The sequence below is a fragment of the Myxocyprinus asiaticus genome, chromosome 28, assembly GCF_019703515.2.
Source record: "Myxocyprinus asiaticus isolate MX2 ecotype Aquarium Trade chromosome 28, UBuf_Myxa_2, whole genome shotgun sequence".
NCBI lineage: Eukaryota > Metazoa > Chordata > Actinopteri > Cypriniformes > Catostomidae > Myxocyprinus > Myxocyprinus asiaticus.
In genome coordinates this window covers 30785061-30807981 of record NC_059371.1, presented here as the reverse complement: position 1 = coordinate 30807981, position 22921 = coordinate 30785061, and the positions used below count along the sequence as shown (strand labels likewise).

At 37.2% G+C, this 22921-nt stretch overlaps 1 protein-coding gene across 1 annotated transcript in view; it reads left to right on the top strand.

Moving 5' to 3' along the window:
• The window catches only part of LOC127418658 (plexin-A2-like), a 312630-nt gene that overhangs the window by 54777 nt on the left and 234932 nt on the right, over nucleotides 1-22921 (top strand). The window contains exon 3 of the mRNA XM_051659328.1: nucleotides 3624-3806. Within this exon, the coding sequence (XP_051515288.1) occupies nucleotides 3624-3806 (183 nt within the window). The remainder of the gene's footprint in view (nucleotides 1-3623; nucleotides 3807-22921) is intronic.

Here is a 22921-nt window from a genome sequence, read left to right as displayed (position 1 = left end):
AATATAAAAACAAAAGGATATATGCACTGTAAAAACTCCTCAGTCGACAAATTCTAAAGAAAGCTATGATGTTACACAGGTAGGTCTGTAGCTATGAACAGTGAAGTCTATGAGCCCACACATATCAAACACTACACCAGGGAGAATGTAGAGAACTCAGCACCCTCTTTTTGCCACAGCTTTTTTTTCCTACCCACTTTTCAAGACCAGTGGGAGTATGAAAATATTTTTACAAAAAAGATATGCTTTTCAGACATTTTAGTCTGGTACTCTTAAGCTCCTTTATACCTTAAAAATACTGTTAGGCCTCCCCATCTGTGATGTTTTTGTTTAATTTCCTGTCAGCTATTTCAGGCTATTTGTGATCACTGGAAACATGGCCTTTGCACAGAATTCTCTACAACTTTGTCTTTAAAGGCGAAAAGTACAATTTCTCGATATCCATTGATAACTGTAAGTAATCCATTCCTAGGTTGATTTCTCTGAACGGTGTAAACACTGTTGTAATATCAAAACAGTCAGACCAGTCTGATATAGCAACACTGGCTCAGCAAATGGCATAAGTTTGGGTGGGATTATCTGTTTGATCAACCAGTGGCAGAGGGAGTGAGTGTTCGGGAAACCTGTTTGAAACAATCATTAGTTTTGCAGTTATGTTTGTTGCCACTAGAGGAACATAAATTACATTTCACTCTTAAAGGTGCTGTAAGCAATTTATCTTCCACCAGATTTGCTGTTGAATTAGCCACGTCCCCTCTTTCCAAAACCCTGCACTACAAAGTCACGCGCACACACAGAAACACACTAAAGACTGGAGTAGGTGAATGGGGGAGGGTCTCCCTGAGCATTTTGCCATCTGACCCTGAGCGTTTCACGGGACTAGGACACGTACCGGCACTAATACAAGCATATATGGGCTGCCCAGTGAATGCGGACAATGATTGACAGGCAGAAAGTCTAACAAACGATCTGACCACAGACATATTTTCCCCTGCTGTTTACCCAGCCTTGGTCTGTTACAGAGACAGGTCTGATATTTCATGACACCTAATTTAGTGATATCTAAAAGGTAGTAGTGGCGTTTTCTGCATGTCGTTTAATAAAATAATCCCTTAAAGCACCTTTAAAAGGATAGTTAACACAAAAATTTAAATTCTGTCATCATTTACTCACCTCCTCACAAAAGATGCAGTATCAGACCCTCAGTCACCATTCACTCTAAAAGATGCTTGCTCCAGTGTCTCTCCTGTTGAAGAGCAGAGAAAGCTGAATTTAGAGACACAGGAAGAAGGTAGTCATAAGCCAAGAAGACTGAACGAAAGATTTATTACACATCCCTGCTGCCGCTGTCTCGCTGCCTGGCCAACCTGCTCACTCTTGCACATCCAGTCTTTGATGCTGCTCACTCATTCAGCTGGTGTTCCGTTTCATTAGGCGGCCTGATCAAGCCTAACGCAGCTCAAGTTTGGGCAATGATCTAAAGAGGACACTCTATTGATCAGGTTGCCTTTAAGAGGACAACCCTTGTCCAGATTTGTGTATGGAACAATAACCCCCTACCCGAAAAAGCAGTCATGGGAAATGGGTTCTGGTTCTAGATCCATCCATCCATCCATTCATCCATCCGTCCAAAATATGATGAAGGAGGAGAGTACAAGGCATTTACATCCTTGTGTTATTGATGTCCCCCAGCTTTTGAAGGGCTGGGAGGCAGTAAAGATTTTATAGAGAGCCTGTAGTCGGCCGGGATAATATTAAAGGGCTGTGGAGTGCCGAGGACGTGCAATGCTGCGTTCAGCATTATGACTGAGCGTGCAGTACCCATCTCTCTTGCTCTACATGGCACTTTGAGGCCAGTGTCAGTCACAAACTCCGATGACCTGAATCTAAATGGTGCAGAGTGTTGTAACTCGCCGCCACAACTCAATTGGGGATTGATAGTGGCCCATGCCTGCATGTGACATGAAAAATGGTCCGTAGACCCTCCCATTAGATTGTAAATTTTTACAAGCTTCAATCTATTTTGTGTATGATTGTGTGCATGTGTGTGTGTCTAACTGAGAGAAGGCAATACAAGAAAGGAGGAAGATGGAGGTAAAACATATTTTGTACAGCTCCGCCTCTTACAAGATAATTTAAATTTAAATTTGAGCGACCACAATGAATTTCTATGTTGGTCCATGCTGGTTTTACTGGTTTGTGGTAGTTTGATGCTGGTTTTGCTGGTCAACCAGCAAAACATAGTCAACCATCATGTTTTTGTTCCTGGTGAAGCTGGTTGACCAAGTAAATCATGCCTGGTTATAGGGATGGCTCCCCCAAAAATGAAATGTCATAATTTACTCACCGTCATTTTGTTCAAAACCCATATGACTGACTTTCTGCCATGGGACACAAAAGGAGATGTTAGGCAGAATTTTAGACTCGTTTGTTGCACTCTTTCACATGCTAGTATCTAAAATACAACATACAGTAAGTTGGTTCACCAGCTTTTGTTGGTCTTTTCAGCAGGGCTGTCTCGTTTGTAAAGGTGTATAAGTGTGTGTGAATGCATTTTTATCCCCTGCTGAGGTGAGATACACTATTCTCATAGCACAGGGTAATGAGGCAGTCAGAGAGCCCAGCAGGGTTCACCAGAGCAGAGCGAAAACATGTCTGTCCTAAACAGAAAACCAAGCGTCTGGCTGGGGAAACCACACTCAATGGTCTGGTTATTGTCTCCTCTCCACAAGTGCACAAGAGTCAGTATTCTCTAGCATTTTGTGTTGACATACACCCCAAACTACCCAGCTGGTTATGTGGATCAGTTGATTGAATCAGTTTGAACCAGAGTATCACAGTCATTCAGGCATTGTTAAGGTTAGGGTTACCATGATCATGTGAAAGCTGGGAAATATCAGGCATGGAAAATTCATGAAAATTAATGGAAATTAAAATCATGTACATTTCTATTGTGATGATTATTTTGTAGCGGAATTCTAAAACATTTCATTTGCTATAAATTGCTCTTGATGAGTTAACAAGAAAACAATTTTTAGAAATCCTTATCCAGTATTCAGGACTGGACATGTCATGGAAATTCATTGGTCAAATAGTGTGTGAACTCTGTATGGAAGTTCACTTAATAATTTTTTCATACTGAAAAAATTCACAGAGTCTAATGCAAAATGTTTGCATCCTTTGAAAAAAGAAGTTTGGATACCTAAATAAATTGTCCTTTAAAAAAAAAAAAAAAAGAATTTAAATAATCAACTTAACTGCTGAATGATAATTATATTGTATGTTTTAGATTTCTCTGAAAACAAGACTTAAAATCTTATATCATTATGCTTCTCAAGTAAATGTATCTTGCTTTAAAAATGTTTAGATACTTTTACAGGAAAACAAGACAAATGTTCAGAATTAAAATAATTTTTTTATTGTATTTTTAGCAGTGCACTTGACCACATAACAACAAGCTGATGTTGGGTCAGTTGTGATTTGCTTACGAACTGCTTCTCTGTATTTAAATCAGTGCAAACTTTTCACCCTCCTACTGATGTCTGTATAAACAATCAATTTGACCTTGACTTTTTGATTCAAAGCAAACTGCTGACTATAAGTTGACCTTTCTCCTCCTGTAGCCTGTGCCTATTGATGACTCCTTCTGTGGTTTGGACATCAACCAGCCCCTTGGCGGCTCTCAGCTGGTGACCGGACACGCACTGTATACAGAAAGCAGGGATCGCATGACCTCGGTGACCTCCTACGTCTACAACGGCTACTGTGTGGCTTTTGTTGGCACCAAGAGTGGGCGGCTGAAAAAGGTGAGTCCTGAACACAGGCGTTGTTTTTCTTCTGCGCTGGTTTGTACATCAAAACTTTCAATTTTGAATTTGGCTTTTACTGGCATGTCCTCTTCTCTGAGAATCTTCAAGGTTTATACAGCCAGTTTACAGTGTGTGCTAAAGGGATAGTTGAATCAGTTATGAAAATTCTGTCATCATTTACACATCCTTATATTGTTTCTTAACCCGTATGACTTTTTTCTTCTGTAAAAAAACAAAATGAGATGTTAGGCAGATGTTTCATTTTTGGATGAACTATCCCTTTAGCCTCAGATACAAGTAAACATTGTTGTTCGCAAACAGCATGTCACATTAGTTATTAATGGTGTCCATTGCTCTACTTTGAACTGTCCTCATTTAAAAGTATGGATGGAAGTACGAACCAGAAAGTTTTCTCCTGCATAAATATTTAATATCTTTTTGTAGGATTCTTCTGGTTCTTTTCACTCTCAATCCATAATGGGTATCTTAAGGTGACCTCAGGGGTTCCCGCATACCTCACTAGTCTATTAATTTTAATAGGTGTCTTCTCAGCCAAACCAAAGAAATGGATGTTAGATACAGACAGAGTATGGAGACCCTTGATAGTGGCATTAAGAACGAGACACTGCCGAGGTTAAGGGTTATTAGATGCATAATTAGATTATCTTTCAGATAAAGGCCATGGAGATAATGTGATGTTAAAAATCCCCTTTTGGTTAGCAATGTTAGCGTGATTGACAAGAAGCCCTCAGTTGACTTTTAGAACTTAAAGTCAACATCAAACGGCTTGGGATGTCCCGATACCATTGTTTTGAGAACGAGTACGAGTACCAATACCATATTTTTGAATTCCATATCAACAGTTTATTTAAATATTAGCATCAAATGGTGTCTAAATAAATGAATTAATTAAAACTTTAATCAAATGATAATATAAATAATATTATTTTATCAAATTAAGTGCTTATATATGGAACCTCATAGCAAACCTTACACGATGAGATCAGAAAAGTGTAGTAAGACTGTAAATATGGTTGATTTTGATTTCATGTTGACTATTTGATCAATTTGTGTCTAGTGGTTGGTTATAATGTTGCTTGGTAAAGTTTTACCTAAAAAGCTGTACTGAGCAGCCCTTTTAGGAAGTGTTGACATGTTAGCATGTAGCTAATAGAACTGCTGATGTGGTTGCAAAATGGGACTACCTCTATAGACAACTATGAAGATGACTAGGGGTCTTTCAGCTGCTTTTGGGACTCACACCCCCTGGGGCACAGCTACTGCACTGACTGACATGACAGGCCCTGTTAGATTAGCAGGAACTGGCATGCCCACCTCCTTTCCTCACCCAAGAGCAGCTGCAACAGATACCAAAAGGATGAAGAGAGAGAGATAGAGAGAGATAGACCTGGTCTATTCAAGTGTTGGGTTTGTCTCTCATTCCCACCTGCCCCCTTACAAACACACACAAATAACAGCTGCCTTCCCAGACACCAGGGAGAACGGACAATGTCAAAATGTCAAAGCCAGCCTTTGTTTCGTGCCAGTAACACGGCATCATCCAAATTGTGTTTTGCTCCTTGATTAATTAATTTATAATTGAATCAGCAATGCAATCAGGAAGTGGCATCGGAGGCATTCACATTCTGTAATCGTCTTGTTTTAGCGACTTATTAATTAATGTTATTTTTTTTTCTTGGTAAAATTAAATTAGGCCAAGAGCACCGTGCTCTCCGAAGTGCTGCCGTGGCATGTTTCTCTAGCCTGAAGGTGTTTTTTTTTTGTTTGTTTTTTGTCACCATTCTGAGTAAATTCTAGAGACTGTTGTGCGTGAAAATCCCAGGAGATCAGCAGTTACAGAAATACTCAAACCAGCCCCTCTGGCACCAACAATCATCCATGCGATTATCTAATCAGCCAATCGTGTGGCAGCAGTGCAGTGCATAAAATCAGGCAGATATGGGTCAAGAGCTTCAGTTGATGTTCACATCAACCATTAGAAAGGGGAAAAAAAATTTGATCTCAGTGATTTGGAACGTAGCATGATTTTTGGTGCCAGATGGGCTGGTTTGAGTATGCTATTTTGAGATGCGGGTTGGTGCTGTTTTGGTTGCACGAGGGGGACCTACACAATATTAGGCAGGTGGTTTTAATGTTGTGGCTGATCGGTGTATAATACCTATATATATATATATATATATTTTTTTTTTTTTTTTTTTTTTTTTGCAGTGCAGTGCAGTGCAGTACATGTATACAATGTAAATCACACCCACCTTGACCTTTTGACCTTGGCTATTCTAAAGCTATGCTCAACCAGTTGTGCTACAAGAACATGCATATATGGCCATTCACGCTTGTTGCCACAGAAACACTGAAATTAGGGAGGATTTACCCTAGATGGAAAGACTGAATGAAGAGTATCATACTACAGTATCTGAAAACCCTGAGAATTGGGCCACATCTGCACAGGGCATAACAGTTGTGGAGGAAGAGGATGACAGCCTTGTGAGAGTTTGTGTGTTTTGGAAAGGTTGGGTAGATATCGCTGCCCCAGAAACTGTGTCTCTTGGAGGACACACAAACGAACACAGAGAGCTCAGGAAACCGGTACTTGCATGTCAATTTGTGCTGTGTTGATAAGCCTCAATCTGCCTGTGAAGTGCAGAGAATCTGACTGATATTTGTGATATAACACAATTTAATATGATAGTAAATTACATACATAAAATTGCTTAAATTTAAAATCACTTTTACTTTATATTCACTTTTAGCATTATATACTGTACTGTATATAATGCTATTAATACTGTAAAAAAAACTTCTGTATACAGTACAAATTTACTGTATTACAGTACTAATAATAGTAATAATGAAAATCTCATGACATGATTTTAATGACAATTAAAACATTTCCCCTAATTCTCATTAACATAATAAAAAAAATTAAATAATTCTAATTACTGTAATGCGAGTATATAGTAGAGCCTGACCAATATGGGATTTTTGAGACCGATACCGATTTTAGAGAGGGAAAATTCACCGATTACTGATATGGTGGCTGATAGAGTTCATTTTTGAGCTGGAATGAAAACAGACCTTTTCTATGTGGATTTTTCAACGATTTTGCACTGATATGACTATGCAGAGGTACTCAGAAGGCTGCTTTATTAAACAAATATTTTTATCAAAGAATATTTGACATTGTTATTATACATTGTCAACAAATTCTAGAAATGAACACTGAGAAAATAAAGAATAAATAAAAATACAATAAATAGCTTAATAAACATCAGTACTGTATGTTTAGTATGTCAGTTGCTGACCATTTAAATAAAGAATAAATAAAAATACAATAAATAACTAAATAAACATCAGTACTGTATGTTTAGTATCAGTCAAATGCTTACCATTAAATTAAAGAATAAATAAAAAATAAAACAAATAGTTAAATAAACATCAGTACTGTTTAGTTTCAGTCAAATGCTGACCATTAAAATAAAGAATATATACAAATTAAATAAATAGCTAAATAAACATCAGAACTGTATGTTTAGTATCAGTCAAATGCTGACCATTAAAATAAAGAATAAATAAAAATAAAATAAATAGCTAAATAAACATCAGTACTGTATGTTTATTATCAGTTAAATGCTGACCATTAAAATAAAGAATAAATAAAAATAAAACAAATAGTTAAATAAATATCAGTACTGTTTAGTTTCAGTCAAATGCTGACCATTAAAATAAAGAATATATAAAAATTAAATAAATAGCTAAATAAACATCAGAACTGTATGTTTAGTATCAGTCAAATGCTGACCATTAAAATAAAGAATAAATCAAAATAAAATAAATAGCTAAATAAACATCAGTACTGTATGTTTATTATCAGTTAAATGCTGACCATTAAAATAAAGAATAAATAAAAATAAAACAAATAGTTAAATAAACATCAGTACTGTTTAATATCAGTCAAATGCTGACCATTTAAATAATTGTATAAACCGATATTTCGGTCGGGCACTAGTATATAGCACAAATAAATGCTCTGTTTACAACACAAAGTTACTCTAATACAGTCATGAGAATCACCATTGAAAATAATGGAAATTGCATCAAAACTCAAAAGTAATACATAAAGATGCAATACAGTAATGACAATTTTGAGGTAAATGTGTTAAATTGTCATTTAAAATAATTTCATAATATCAATAAATTTAATGGTCCTTAAAAAGTCTTGTCTTAATGCAAAATACAGTTTGACCTGGACATGTTTTGTAAAATTCCCCCATATGGAGGTGAGCTTTGCTTCAACCTTTGAAGAGTCTGTTGCATGATCTGCCTATTGCTACACTTCTCTTGCAAGAGGAGGGGGAGAGAAATGGAGAAAGAGAAAGAGAAAGAGAAAGAAGCAGAACGGTGGGAAGAGACTGATGAAATGTGAAATTTAGCTCAGCTGAAGAAACCGAGTTTGCACTGCTGCCTGTAATTGGATTGGCTCCGTTCCCAAAGAGCAAACCCACCACTCTCTATCGCCACTTTTTCTTTTTCTCTCGGTCTCTCTCTCACACCCACACAATTCTCCATTCAGTCCATACAGCCTCCTGCTGTAGACTTGCTCCCTTTAAGTTGTATGCTGGCCGAGCTCTCTGTCTCTCTCTGTGGCCTGGTAAAGCAGATACAGGCTATTCCTGCAACATTGGCTCCTGTAGTTGGACCAATAAAATTGAGTGCTATTGTCCAAATTCCATCAGAATAAGTTAAACTGTACTAGCGTTAGCCATTTTTCACAACCCTGTAATGTTGAATGCAAATCAGAATGAAGCAAAGTGAAAAACAATGGCATTCACTGTCCCATATCACAAGTGAAACTGTTTTCAGCCATTTATTTAGAGGCTGCTGTAGAATCTGATTGTAGTAAGCAATTTTATATTCAAAAGAGAAAATATGCTGTTTTAAAATTCTAATGTTTAGTCAAGTCAAGTCAAGTCAAGTCAACCTTTATTTATAGAGCACATTTAAAAACAACAGAAGTTGACCCAAAGTGCTTTACAGATCAAACAAACAAAATAACAGAGTGATATAAAAACAGATTGATTTAAAGTTAAATATAAAACATAATAAAATAAATAAAAACATTGAAATACAACATCATGTATTTATTCATTTCAAACTATTCAATTATCTATTCAAAAGCTACAGAATATAAATATGTTTTTAAAGAAGATTTAAAAATGGCTAATGATAAAGCTGACCTCACATGGACAGGAAGACTATTCCATAGATTAGGAACTATCACAGAAAAGGCAGATCTATAGCGGCAACGAGGAACCCTCAATAGAAGTTGATCAGAAGACCTGAGCACTCTGGCGGGGGAGTAAGGGTGTAGAAGGTCACTGATATATTGGGCGCGAGACCAGATAGTGCCTTGTAGACCATAATCTGAATTTTAAAATCGACCCTGAATTTCACAGGAAGCCAGTGTAGAGATGCTAAAAACGGGGAAATGTGATTCCTCTTTCTTGACCCTGTTAAAAGCCTAGCTGCCGTGTTTTGAACTAACTGTAGGCGGGATAATGCAGTTTGGGGCAGACCAATGTACAATGAGTTACAGTAGTCTAACCTTGATGTAATAAGTGAGTGGATCACAATTTCCAAGTCTTTATGGGAAAGAAAATGTTTTATTTTAGCAAGAGATCTCAGGTGGAAAAAGCTACCCTAGACAACAGCACTTATCTGCTTATTGAAAAGTAACGAGGATTCTAAAATCACTCCAAGACACCTCACATGATCTTGTACATTCGACGACAGAGGATCTAACTGGGCAACCAGGCCAGGTAAGGAGGACATGGAGGAACCTAAAATTAGGATTTCGGTTTTGCTTTCATTTAATTGAAATAAATTATTTGGAAGCCAATGTTTAATATCTTTGAAGCAATTTAGGGCATTCTCAGATTAATAATTCTTGTCTACAAATAAAATTGGGATTTGTCAGCATAACAGTAATATGATATGCTGTCCTTCTGAAAAATAGAGCTCAGAGGAAGCATATACAGGGAAAATAACAAGGGTCCTAAAATCGACCCTTGAGGGACACCACACTGTAATTGAGCTGACATAGAAGAAAAATTCCCTAAATTTAAAGAGTACGTCCTTTCTTTTAGATAGGAGGAAAACCACTGGAAGGCCATACCCTGGATGCCAACCATACATTCTAGATGATTGAGAAGAATATTATGGTCGATTGTGTCAAACATGGCACTGAGATTTAGTAAAACTAAGACAACAGGCGAACCTGAATCCATGGAGAGAAAAATATCATTAGTGACCTTCAACAATGCAGATTCAGTGCTGTGCAAGGGTCTGAAACCAGACTGAAATGTATCTAAAATGTTAAATGTATTTGGATAGGAGTAGAGCTGCAAATAAACAACTCTCTCCATAATCTAAGGCAGTTTGGAGATTGGTCTGTAATTGTTGTGCATTGCCGGATCCAAAAAAGGTTTTTTTAACAAAGAATGTAGAATTGCATGTATAAAACTACTTGGAACAACTCCATTTGCTAATGAGCTGTTAATTATAGCTGTCACACTGGAACTGATACTCATGAAAACTTCTTTAAGAAGGTGTGGAGAAAGAATATCCAGCTTGTAAATGGAACACTTCATCTTAGAGACTACATCTGCTAACTGTGCTGATGAAACTGGTTCAAAGTGAGTCAGGGAGCTGGACAGGGAGGGAATTAGTAGTTGATCGAATTGTGAAGGTACAATCTGCTAAATTTTTTGAGTAAAGAAGTTTAAAAATGTTTCACAGGCTTCTTGGGTGGCGTCCAGAAAAGCATTTCTAGTTGGGTTTAAAACAGAATCAATTGTTTTGAACAATAGTTTTGGTCGATTTGCGTTATCAGAGATTAATGTAGAGAAAAACTTAGCTTTCACTTCCTTTACCACCTCTGAAAGTTAGTTAAACACTCCTTTAAAATGTCATAAGAGACCTGAAGGTTGTCTCGTTTCCACTTGCGCTCAGCTTTTCTGCACTCTTGTCTGAGAGCGCAGGTGACATTATTAAGTGTAAAAGTACGAGATTTATTAAAAGCTTCAACCAACGATTCAGTGTTGAGTCCAGCTAAGACATCATCTGTGAAATGCGATAGATAAAATTCTGAAAAAAGATTGGCAGTAGACGAGTGAATGGACCATGAGTGATGAAAGGGCTGAGAAAAAGTAGGGAGAGGACAAGTAGACACAGACTCAAGCATTATTGAATAATGGTAAGAAATGCCAATATCTAAGACCTCTAAGTTGGATACAGACAGACCATAAGATAACACAATATCTAATGTATGACCCATATTGTGAGTAGGACCAGTGACATGTCGTACAAAATGTAAAGACTCAGTGAGGGAGATAAATTCATTTACCAGAGGTCTTGATTGACAGCATACATGAATATTAAAATCCCCAAGAACAGGAGTCTGTCACCACGAGACACCAGTCCAGAGACAAATTCTGAAAATTGTTGGATGAAGTCCTTATGAAATATGGGAGGTCTGTACACAAGTGCACAGAAAGCAGGACCCAATATGTCAATCTTTAATATTTGGACCTGAAAACTGGAATACATGTCCATAAGCAGTGTCCTGCATTTAAAAGTGTTTCTACAAACAGTGGCAACACCACCTCCTTGTCCTGAAGTCCGTGGGGAATTTAAAAAGTCACAGCCTGGCAGTGTTAGATCCCCCAGGGCCATTTGTTCACCAGGATTCAGCCAGGTCTCAGTGATCCAATGATCGTGTTATAAAAAAGTAATTCAGAATAAAAGACTTGTTTGATATTGAACGTGCATTAATGAGGGCCATCTTAATAGTGGCGACATCTGTGTTTTGTTGTGAAATAAAAGATGTGCGTTTCAGCAAGATGAGGTTGTCAAAATTGACACCCCGCTTCACATCACTTTCACCAGTTGGAGGGCGATGGCGTGAAGACCATATGGCCGGTATGTGGTGGTTGTCAGGGTAATCAATCAGCAATCTGTAGGGATGTCGGCGTGACCCTCGATGGACATACTGGGGCGACGCGCAATTCCAAGAGCAGCGCAATAGTTATAAACTCCATCCATCTGACAGGTGAGCCGAGGAATTCAAACGCCATAAATCCAGAGATGAGTAGAATACAACCATATCGGAAGAAAGATGATTGAATGAACTTGCAAACAAGCAGGGAGCTCTCTGCTGAAACTGGCGAGGGCCAACAGAAAAACTCCAACAGGCCAAGATGGGCAACAGAAGGCAAAACATCCTCAATGAATCCACCAACACGACTCGAATTCAAAGTCCACGTGCTCCAGCCCCACTGGATGTCGACGATGGACAGGGAATCAAGCAGCCTAATTAAGACTGCATGTAGCAGTCCCTGCGAAGACCATCGGTGAGTGCAGCGGTGTTAATTTCCTTTAAGGTAATCCAGTCAGACGTGGGGTGTAGCGTAGATTTCAAACAAACTAAAAAGTCAGTAGTCCATAAGAGTGTCCATAAAAGAGAAGCATACAACTTGATTTCCTGAGGTCGCTCATACAAAAGGCCACTAAAACAAAAGCATCTAAAAACATTGAAAAGAACCCGGAGAGCAGCAGCAGTCAAACACGCCAGCGTTCACTCTACCGGAAGAAGGAGGCAGAAAATCAAGGTGTTTACTAAATATTATAGATAACATTTTTGATTTTAACATGAAATACCATCAGCCAAATTTTTAATTAAAAATATCAGCCTCAGTTAGCAAAGTATTGCGTCAGATTAATTATTGGGTGTGAAGTTTAAATTGATATTGTGCTTTAAGTGCAACTCTCAGGGGAGAGTTGTGCAGGCTTCCTTGAGAGGAGGTGGAATACGTTAGGAGTGATCTGCCCCAGAGGCTTTCTTTTCTCTTTGATATTGTTGGAGAGGAAAATACAGCATGCTAAAGTTAGATCTTTAAAGTTATCCCACTGAGAGATAAATGCTGATTAGAGATTGGTCACACCATCTGAATTACATTAATCCAATCAGAGCGCAAGTAACGTGAACCGTGGGCCAGTGGGAAACGGTGTGACTCAGGTTTATTAAGAAAAAAAGTAAATTGAAAAGAGCACCTGGGCTAATTATAAATGCCCCCATTAGACATCCTTCTATTTCTAATTGGTGGTATAATAAGTACTGTGATGCGAAGAGTAGATTGCATGGAATCTGACCTATATGGCAATTCCACTCGTGAGAATCCCTAAAGAGAAACCATCTTCCATCTGCATTATGTGGAGTAGTTTCTGAGGATGCAGTAATAAAATTAATATTCTTTATAGAATTTTTGTCTTGTTTTCCAGTAAAAATATCTAAACATCCTTTAAACAAGAAAAATTAGCTTGACAAGCAAAATTATGAAAGGTGTATAACTTATTTTCTGAGAATATATGTTGTACTACAGTAAGTTAAAGGTGCTGTAAGCGATTTTTTTTTTTTCATGGAACAGTATGCAAACATTTGTCATACTCCCTTAAAGATATTAATGAAATACTGTAAGTGTCCTGAGATATCTCACTCGCTCTATGACAGCTGTAGACTTTGTAAACAGCAAACAAAACTTGGTCCACGGACTGCGGACATTGACCTTTTCACCTGTCAGTCATTTTGCTTGTTCTCATAGTGTTGTATTTGAAGCAGATAATTGAAGCTATGATTCATAATGTTTGTCAGTTGAGGGTGCTATTGTGCCACTGTTGAATTTGACAGCCACAGGAACAAAAAATGCTGCTCTTTTGCTCGGTTTTGGTCTCAAAATTATCTTTGGAGGGCGGGGTTTTGGAAAGAGGGGCGTGGCTAATTCAATGGCTCAGTGACATGAAAGCTTCAGAACGCTAAAATCGCTTACAGCACCTTTAACATTCTTACCCCAATTGTTTATTTGGTAACACTTTACTGTAATGCTTTACAATAATGTTGTATTTGTTAACATTACTTAACAAAATTAATTACACAAATGAAGAATGAACAATACTTTTTCAGCACTTAAAACTTAACTTAAAAATACAAGTTGTGTAAGTTAACATTAGTTAATATATTTTAAACTAACATAAACTTCTAAAGAACAATTGTATATTTTTAAATGTTATTTAAATATTATCTGACGTCTGTTTTTTTTTTGTTTTTTTTTTAAGAACAGTGGTTGATGTACTATATTAAATAAAAAAAGAATAAAGAAAATACAAAAAATGAAATAAAGTACAATGAAATACAAAAATGAAATACGGAAATGAAATACGGTAAAGGCTAATGTTAAATGAAAATACAAACAGGGCATTAGCCTACCCATATGCTTCAGCATAAATCACCTAAATACATGCTTAAATCATTCACAACATTTTATGCATTTAAGGACTTGCTTAAATCACTCAAAGAATTGTATGCATTTTTAACCAGGCTTTAAAGACTTGTATAACAGTTTTAAACAATAAAATTCTCATTACACATGTTCACTTAATTGGAAAACACTCTGGGCTATATATCATTAAATAAGATATGGTTAATTCTAAATTTGCATACCCAGTCCTCGCATGGTCAAACTCCACACATGCAATCCATATGCATCCTTAAAAAGTAACCCATAACAAGCATTCAATTTTAATATACGACTCTTCTGAACACATATTTAATGCAATTTATAAGCATTTTGTGTGAAATTTTATATTTACCCAAATAATTCTCAAATGATGAACAAAACCGGGAGCTCTCTTGCACAAAGTATGTTCTCACGTCATAACACGAGAGAGTGCTGAAAAGCAGGTGTTGCAAAACTCTGGTTCTTAAAAGGGCCATATTCAATTTATGTTAAATTACATGAAATTTCTCCACTAAAAAAGTCACGCAGTTGTTTCAAGATCATGATCAATCATTGCTCGTGCCCATCCCTAGTAGTTTTTGACCTAGTTTTTCTGCAATTAACTTCTCAAACACTCACAGTGCAATGGGCATGCATCAACAAACTGATTCCCGTCATCTTGCTTTGTTGGATAATCAGCATTTGGACGGTGTTCTGACAGGGCTTGAAAGAACGGTTCAGGTGGCTTCCTTCTGGCAAGCGATTGAGGCTCTAATTGGACAAATGTGTCATTGAACTGGTTAAGTGAGATTCTGGACTCTTGTCCAACTCTCCTCGACACTGACATCATCTCAGTGACTAGCTAGAATCGCGGGACGCAGTGGTGATCTGCAGCTGACTTCAGCACTTGAAAGGAAAGCCAGTTTAGATGGCAGAATGTACAGCTGTGTCCACTAGTTAGCTGAGCCTTAATCTCCTGTTCTACATTATATAAAAAATAATGTAACAGGTTTTCAAGCACTTCCCCCCATCCAGGAACCAGCAAGGAGGATAGCGTCTATAACAAAAGCTCAGCTTCACAACATCTGAATAAAACCACATAGGTCCCTATGGGGTCTTCTTCGCTCTGAACACATCTGGTCCTTCTCATGAGAATACACACAAACACTGGCACATATACATACTGAGATGTACTAATGTGCATTTTTAAATTCACATTTGGAGTTTTCTATCATACGCTCCCTCCAGATGTCTGTACCACTCGCCCTTTGATAGGCAGAGATGATTTTTACTTTACTTTGTAAGTAGGAAACTCAATGAGTCATTTAAAAACAGGCTGTCAGTGGCAAAAACAGTCTCAAGAGTGTGCACACTAAGCAAAACTTGCCCGGCTGTTATGTGTTAATTAGTTTTTTCAAGGTCAGGGGGCATGCGGCACATCGGTTTTCCTCTGGTTGCATTTTCTCAACATACTGCAACACTAAAACAAATTTTGCTGTTGTGTGGCAACACAAATTGGTGTATCTGCAATGTCGTTGGCTGAGGTTATAGTTTTCTCCTGCTGTTTCGAAATTACTTGGATTTAGTGTTTTTCTTTTTCTTTTTTTTTCTTTTCTTTTTAATTCTTTTTTTTATAATTTTGTATTCCATATTCAGCTTGATGTGTTATTATCCTTGACTTTTGGTTCCAGAGTATTGTAGATAAAGTCATGTATTATTGAGGACAGTACAGTACTGCCTCAAGATATACTGTACAGTAATTTTTACAGTAATTGTCCTCTTAGTTTCAATGTTGTAGGGAAGCTTCAATTAAATTGAGCTCAAATGAGCTAAACAATAAAACATGCTTTTCAATCAGCATAGCAATTTCTCACTCCTTCAATGTCATGTTGTATTAGCATCAATCTGTCTGTAAATTGATTGTTTTGCTTCAATTATTCTTGAATGTTTGCATCATAATTATGCCCAAGTTTGTCCACAGCTCTCTCTCTCTCCAAAGGAAAACTGCTTTGCTCAGGAGACTTCAGTAACTTTGTCTCAGATATGTTTGCTGTTCACTTGTTGACATACATACTGTACATAGGAGAATAGAGCTATAAAAAGAAAATGGATAGTAGTTAATTCATAGTAGATTATCTATCTATCTATCTATCTATCTATCTATCTATCCATCCATCCATCCATCCATCCATCCATCCATCCATCTTCCTAATCATGTTACTCTACACCGGGCAATTCAACATCAATTTGTCTCCTGACAAAAGCGGGAGACTCTGATTGGCTGTTGAAATTAGGAGCCATGACAGGACATATTAAAGATTGGCTCGCCCTAATTTTGCAAAGGAAAAGGACTGTCTGGGGCACAGGTCAAACATTGAAACCAGTGAGAAACCAGAGTTAACATATGAATGTTTATATATATATATATATATATATATATATATATATATATATATATATATATATATATATATATATATATATATATTTACTGTATATAATGTCCATATTCACTAAAATATATTCTGGTATTTTAAAGTAATATTCCAGGTTTAAAACAGTCGACACCATTGTGTCATAATATAGATAACCCCAAAAAACAAACAAACAAACAAACAAACAAACAAAAAAAGCATTTATAAAAAAAAAGAAAAGAAAAAAAAAGGGCCAAAATCGTGTTTACAGTAAGGCACTTATAATGGAAGTGATTGGGGCCAGTTAAAATATACACTGTTTCAAATGTATAGCCACAATATACATCATACTTCTGAACATGATTTTAGTGTGACAAAATCTTTATTCTACATGATTTTAGTGTGATTAAATAGCTGATCATCAGGGCAACAAGTTTGTAATATCAGATATAACTTTACAAAGATAAGGTTATTAAGTGATTTTATCACACTAAAATGTTTAATGTTTACACTTTGTGGCTATACTTTTGAATCTGTGTGTATTTTAACATTTGTATTCTCTTCCATTGTCAGCACCTTTCTGCAACAGTGAGTTATGCTTTTTTTTTTTTTTTTTTTTATAAACAAGGGATGAGTTAAATTAATTTTTTATTATGCCACAAATGCTGTTGATTAAGATTAATTTCAACTAAACCCAGAACATTCCTTTAACTGAGAATAACAGGGGTTTAGTGATTGATGAGTGATGAATTTTACGAGTTGTGTGCTAAAGTTTATTACTAATTAAAGTTTAAAAGGGGTTTGTTCAGTATGAGTAATAGTTATAGTGATGCTTGCTCAGCGTGTTTAGTTTGCAGTGCACATTGGCCAGTATTAGGCCCAGTTTGCGGTTTTGATGCCATGACCTAAGGTTGACCCCAGCGCCTCTGTGCTAAACTGACTGAAAAAACAGAGACTGAGAGACTAAAAGAGAGCAAGTGACTGCACTGTGCTATTCAGAGCAGTCGTTACAGCTCGTTAGGAGGGATCTCAAGCTTTTCTAGGCTGGCTCAGTACTGAAGGGCGGCTAAAGACAGAAGTTTAGCCAAAGCCCTGCTGTGCCTTTCACTCTTCAAACACACTTGCACACAAAGACACACACATACTGCAGTCCCAGACCTCTTCCACTTATCTTCTTGGCACGGTCTACAGTCACCCTTCTTTCCGCGTACAGTCGTGTGTCCGAGCCACTGTCTCTTTGTGAGAGTGTGTGTGTGAGCTGAGCCCTGCCCAGCTGTCTTCCTTTTTGTGCTTCTGTGGGCACTGTCCCTTGTCCTTGCTCTATAGCCTGGTGCACACTGTGCAGTTTTTGTATGTCCTTTACAATTGTTGCTTGACTGATTGTGTGATACAACCCCAGTAGCTATGTTTCCATTCAAGTTGAGAATTTAAATTATGCAAAAAAACACAAAATTGAACAAACGATGTGCAAATAAAGCCGGGTTTCCATCCCATGTGTTGAAAAGAACAAAATTGTCACTTCCATAGAAATTGTAGCCACTGTGACTCTTTGATTAATAAAATACTTGCGGTTTAGAACACACAGCCAAAACACTCTCTCATGTCTGGGAGTGACAGCGCATCAAGCAGTTCTGGGAGCACTGTGAGTGTGCGTTCCTCCATCATGACTTTACCGCGCGGATCTATTTTTCAAAAGTGTCAATAAAGCTGCTCTTTGGCATAGTTCAAGTTTGTATTCCACATTTTTGCTCTGCAAACTCTATGCAGGCTTTGGATTTTCAAGACGCAATTATTTTAGGATGACCAGAGCAACATTTCAGATGTGATGATTGGTCCGCTTGTTGGTCCAGTAATAAATGAATTTGTCAGTCACATGACTTTTTTTGATGCACATCTTGTTTTCCTAAAAAAGAGTTTATTCGGTAAATGTGTTTCCATTATAGTGTATGCACATTTCTTCTTATTGAATAAAAAATGTATCCACCTCAAGCGAGCGTATACATTTTTTATGCACATTTTAGAGATTTTATTTGCATCTTAGTGTTTCCATCCAACAGTTTTTATGCGATATCCAAAATATGCATAAAAACACGTGGATGAAAACCCAGCTAGTGACATCTTGGGTAAAAGCCAAGGCAGACTGTATGACATCAACTGTCTTCTTAGATCTTAGATCTTTGGTCATGATTGACAATGTTGACTAAAGCAATACATCTTATAGTATGGCTCATTATTTTTATGAAACAGCAATGTGATAAGGGACATCAGTGTTCATTGAATGTTACATTTACAATTAAGAAATATCGTAATAAATAATTCATCCTGTAGACTGGTTGCCAAGCAATGCAAAAACTTGGCGCATTAATAGAAAATGTGCAGACACAGGTTTGCGCTTATCGACATTTTACAACAGCAATGTTTCAGACACTGTGTGAACTTTGACAGATGCTAAGGCCAAGTCCTCATTAATACGTTTTTTGTTTAAAAAAAGGCATTGATTTCGCTATGTTTACACCTCTTATCCAAACTGGAACTGTATTTTCCTCCACCAAAACCATAGTGCATACTTTTGAAAACGGTGATATTAGCAAACTAAAAACGTAAAAAAGATTAATGTTGACATGACCTAAAATTAATCACAAAACACATTTTTTTGGCCATCGGTAAATATGTCAAACTAAGCACAAAAATTGGACCCACTTTATATGAGCTGGCCTTAACTACTATGTACTTAACCATTTGATACAATGTACTTATTATATACATACATGTTGTTGCATTGTAATTACATTTAAAGTACTTGCGTTTAATTACATTTGTAGTTACAATGTTAACTTTACCCCTAACCCAACCCTTACCCCAAAACCTAACTCTAACCCCTAATTCTAACTCTAACCTACCCTTACTCCTAAACCTACCCGTACCTCAACCTCAGTAGCAGCAAATGTGGGAATTTTGCAGAATAACATGTAGTTACACAGTAAATACATAGTCTTGTATGTGTTTAATGTTTGTACATAGTAGTTAAGGCCACCTAATATAAAGTGTGACCGAAAAATGTATTTTACGATGAAAGAAGTAATTTCTGACTCCCCAAATTTCTCTCAGACTGCAAAATAGTGGCAAAAATCGCACACTGTGCACCCAGCTTTTGCCTTTCTCTATTCTTTGTCTGCATTCTCTATTTTTCATCTCGCTAACACTATCTCTCTGGTTAGTCCATTACATTACCATTAGACTGCCCATTCTGCAGTGATATCATTACTGACACACACACACACCTACTCACACACTCTCCTTTCTTTCACCCTCCTTTTCTTCCAAGCTGTCTTTCATTTCTTTTTCTCACTTCTCTCATTCCCTTGCTCTTTTTTTCGTGAGATTTGACTCTTTTTTCACTGTGAATTATTGCTCTTTTGTACTCACTCTGTTCTCTGTCTCCCTGTTTGCTCCTTTACCTGCTTCCTTAAATTCGTTTTCAAACCTTGTTTTTATACTTCGCTTTTAAAGGGGCATATTCAAATCTCTGTGGATACTTGCTCTAAAACACACACATACACACACACACACACACACACACACACACACACACACACACATAAGAAAATAACTGAATAAAGAAAAAAAAAAAAAAACTTTCAACAAAGTTAATAAGACCTCTTTTCGGAGAAGTTAGTTTTCTTAGCATGTTGTGCTACTCGAAACATAGCCATGTTTTGTTTTGTTATGTAGGCGCATTGTGTTCACTTCAGCCGGAGAGTTGATTAGGTGGTTGATGCTAATGCCTGTGGCCTCTCAGGACCCCATGTCCCACTCACTCGCACAGCATCTAGTTCTTCCTACCCTTCCACTTTATTAAACACTTCTCAATAAACTTCTCCCTCTTCACATTATTTAATATCGTTCATATAATTTTTCAGGAGAGTGCTACATTACCCTGTTGACTGCCTGCCGTAATTGGTCTTAATGTCATGAGATGGGCGAATTAACCTTATGATTAGTGTCAGTCCTCACCAGAGACCTGCATCCGCCACTCCCGCAGTTTTATTTCCCTATTGATTGAACTCAAGTTGCAGTCTGTTTTATTAGAGCTGTTGCCTGAGACATCTGTAAGAGGAGGACAGTTTGAAAGAACATGTGTGAAATGTTACATTTGAGCGCTAATGTTTACCCAAGATTCATAATAGGGAGATTTGTTTATTTATTTTGTCCTAACACCATTTTATTGACATTTTATTGTCAAATGTGTTCCAATTTTCATACTCTCTGTCCTAAATATAGTATTCAAGATTAGAATTAGTGTCACATAATAAAAGTACACTAAAAATAGTATGCCTAAAATGCACAGATGAGATATGCACGGATGTGAGCCAATTTTTATTTTATTTTATTTTTCTTTATATTATAATTTTTCACACAACTGATTGCTGTGTTGATACACAATCAAATATATTTTAGCATCACTAGCAAAGTAAATACTTTTAATGCATAGTATAAGTAGATTAATTGGGGTGCAGCATGTGTAGTTACTTAAAATTACAATCCATAAATGCTATGACTTTGTGAGGTAATACACCATCGAATTTCATGCTAAAGTACATTTCCATAGTGACTTCACCCAACTTTCAGTGAAACCGATGCTGTTTTGTCAGATGCAGATTGCGACTGATTATATTTGACAGTGTTAGAGTCCTTCGGTGACTGCCGGCTAATGTTCTGCACCTCTGTCATGACTCATGATCATCTGTCACTTCTGCTGTAGTATACACATTCTTCCGGAGTGTTTGAACATGGACTGTCCTAGTCACTGTTATCCAGGCTCTCTCTCTACGGCGCACTGGAGGCCTGAATGTAATAACATGAACTGGTGAATGGGGTGGCGGTATCCACTAACGTTTGACAGAGTATCATAAGGGCTGGTAAACCACATCAGAGGAAATCTGCATTCCCATCTTGAAGTCTTCCCACTCTAACGTTCAAAAGTTTAAACACAAATGAAGACCAGAATTGCGCAGCACCCACATGGCTAACAGATGTCCTGGCAGGACCTTGTTCTAGAACGCTTGGAACAGGAAAAACTCTGTAATGACACAGGGTCGTCCATTTCGTATCATAGGGCCGAGCTAGTAGCTACAGTTTGATTGAAGCCCAGAGCATTAGCATAGATTGGCTTGTCATCAGCATATCGATATTCAACCAGAGAACCCAGCTCACATAATCACTGCAGGGAAAGCATTTGAAATTCATAGAAATTCCTGTCGGCCCTGTTGGCATATTGATCCGCTACTGTGGAAATAAAAGTTTCGTCATATGTTGTTTTAATCATGGAACGGACAAAAACACAGAATTAGGACATTTAAAATGAGGGGGGCAGGGAATAGGGATATATAATGTGGTCGAGTGAGAGAGAAGTTTTTTTTTTTTTTTTGCCGCTGTTAGATTTCTACTGTCCATCAAAGTGGACAATTGGCCCGTTGCCAAACTGTATTGATTTACTTTACAAAGCACTTGAATGGGCCAGATATCTGTGATTACCCAATTCATTAGTGTAGTATCTTAGAGCAAAGGGGAAATTAGATAAAAGCTAAGCCTAGAGATGGGAAAACCTCAAATTGTCCTGCATGTGCATGTCTGGGTAGGTGGAGTGCACTTTAAGCCAATTAAAGCTTGCTTGGCTTTCACTGAAGCAAAAACACTGTGGTGTGCCCTGGGCTCTAGTTGTTCTTCGACCACCCATTACCCATTACATTGTTCCAATTTCATGCTAAATTAACATAGAAACAATTAATTTGTGGATAATTGTTGCTAAAGGAATAGTTCACCTAAAAATTTACGATTTTCTGTCCTCCACAGAACACAAAAGAAGATATGTTTCAGTATGTTCGACTACTCCTTTCCATACAATGAAAGTGAATAAAGTTATATCCAATATTATAACTTTGTTGTCATCATGACGTTACGCTAGGATCCTTGTAATCAGTGGCCTGTTGCATGAAGCTAGTTGAAAAAACTCAGAGTTTCAGAGTAAGTTTCAGGTTGGCAAAGCCAGATAGAGCCAAACCTGTTTAAATTGGGTTCGTCGATCTCAAGACGCTTGCTACAAATGTTCTCTGTCAACTCAGAGTTTGATCCTGAGTTCAGCCAATGGGTAAAGCTTGGAGAGAGTCTGCACGATTTACTTCTCATGAGACATTCAGTGTGATTTTATGTCTCCGCTAAAGATCAAGATGATCATTATGAAAATATGAAGAATTTTAACATTTACACAACATGAAGAAACACCGCTGCTGCCGCGAAAGAAAAAAATGACTGAATATGTGTAATTTAATTTATATAGGTTCACAATAAA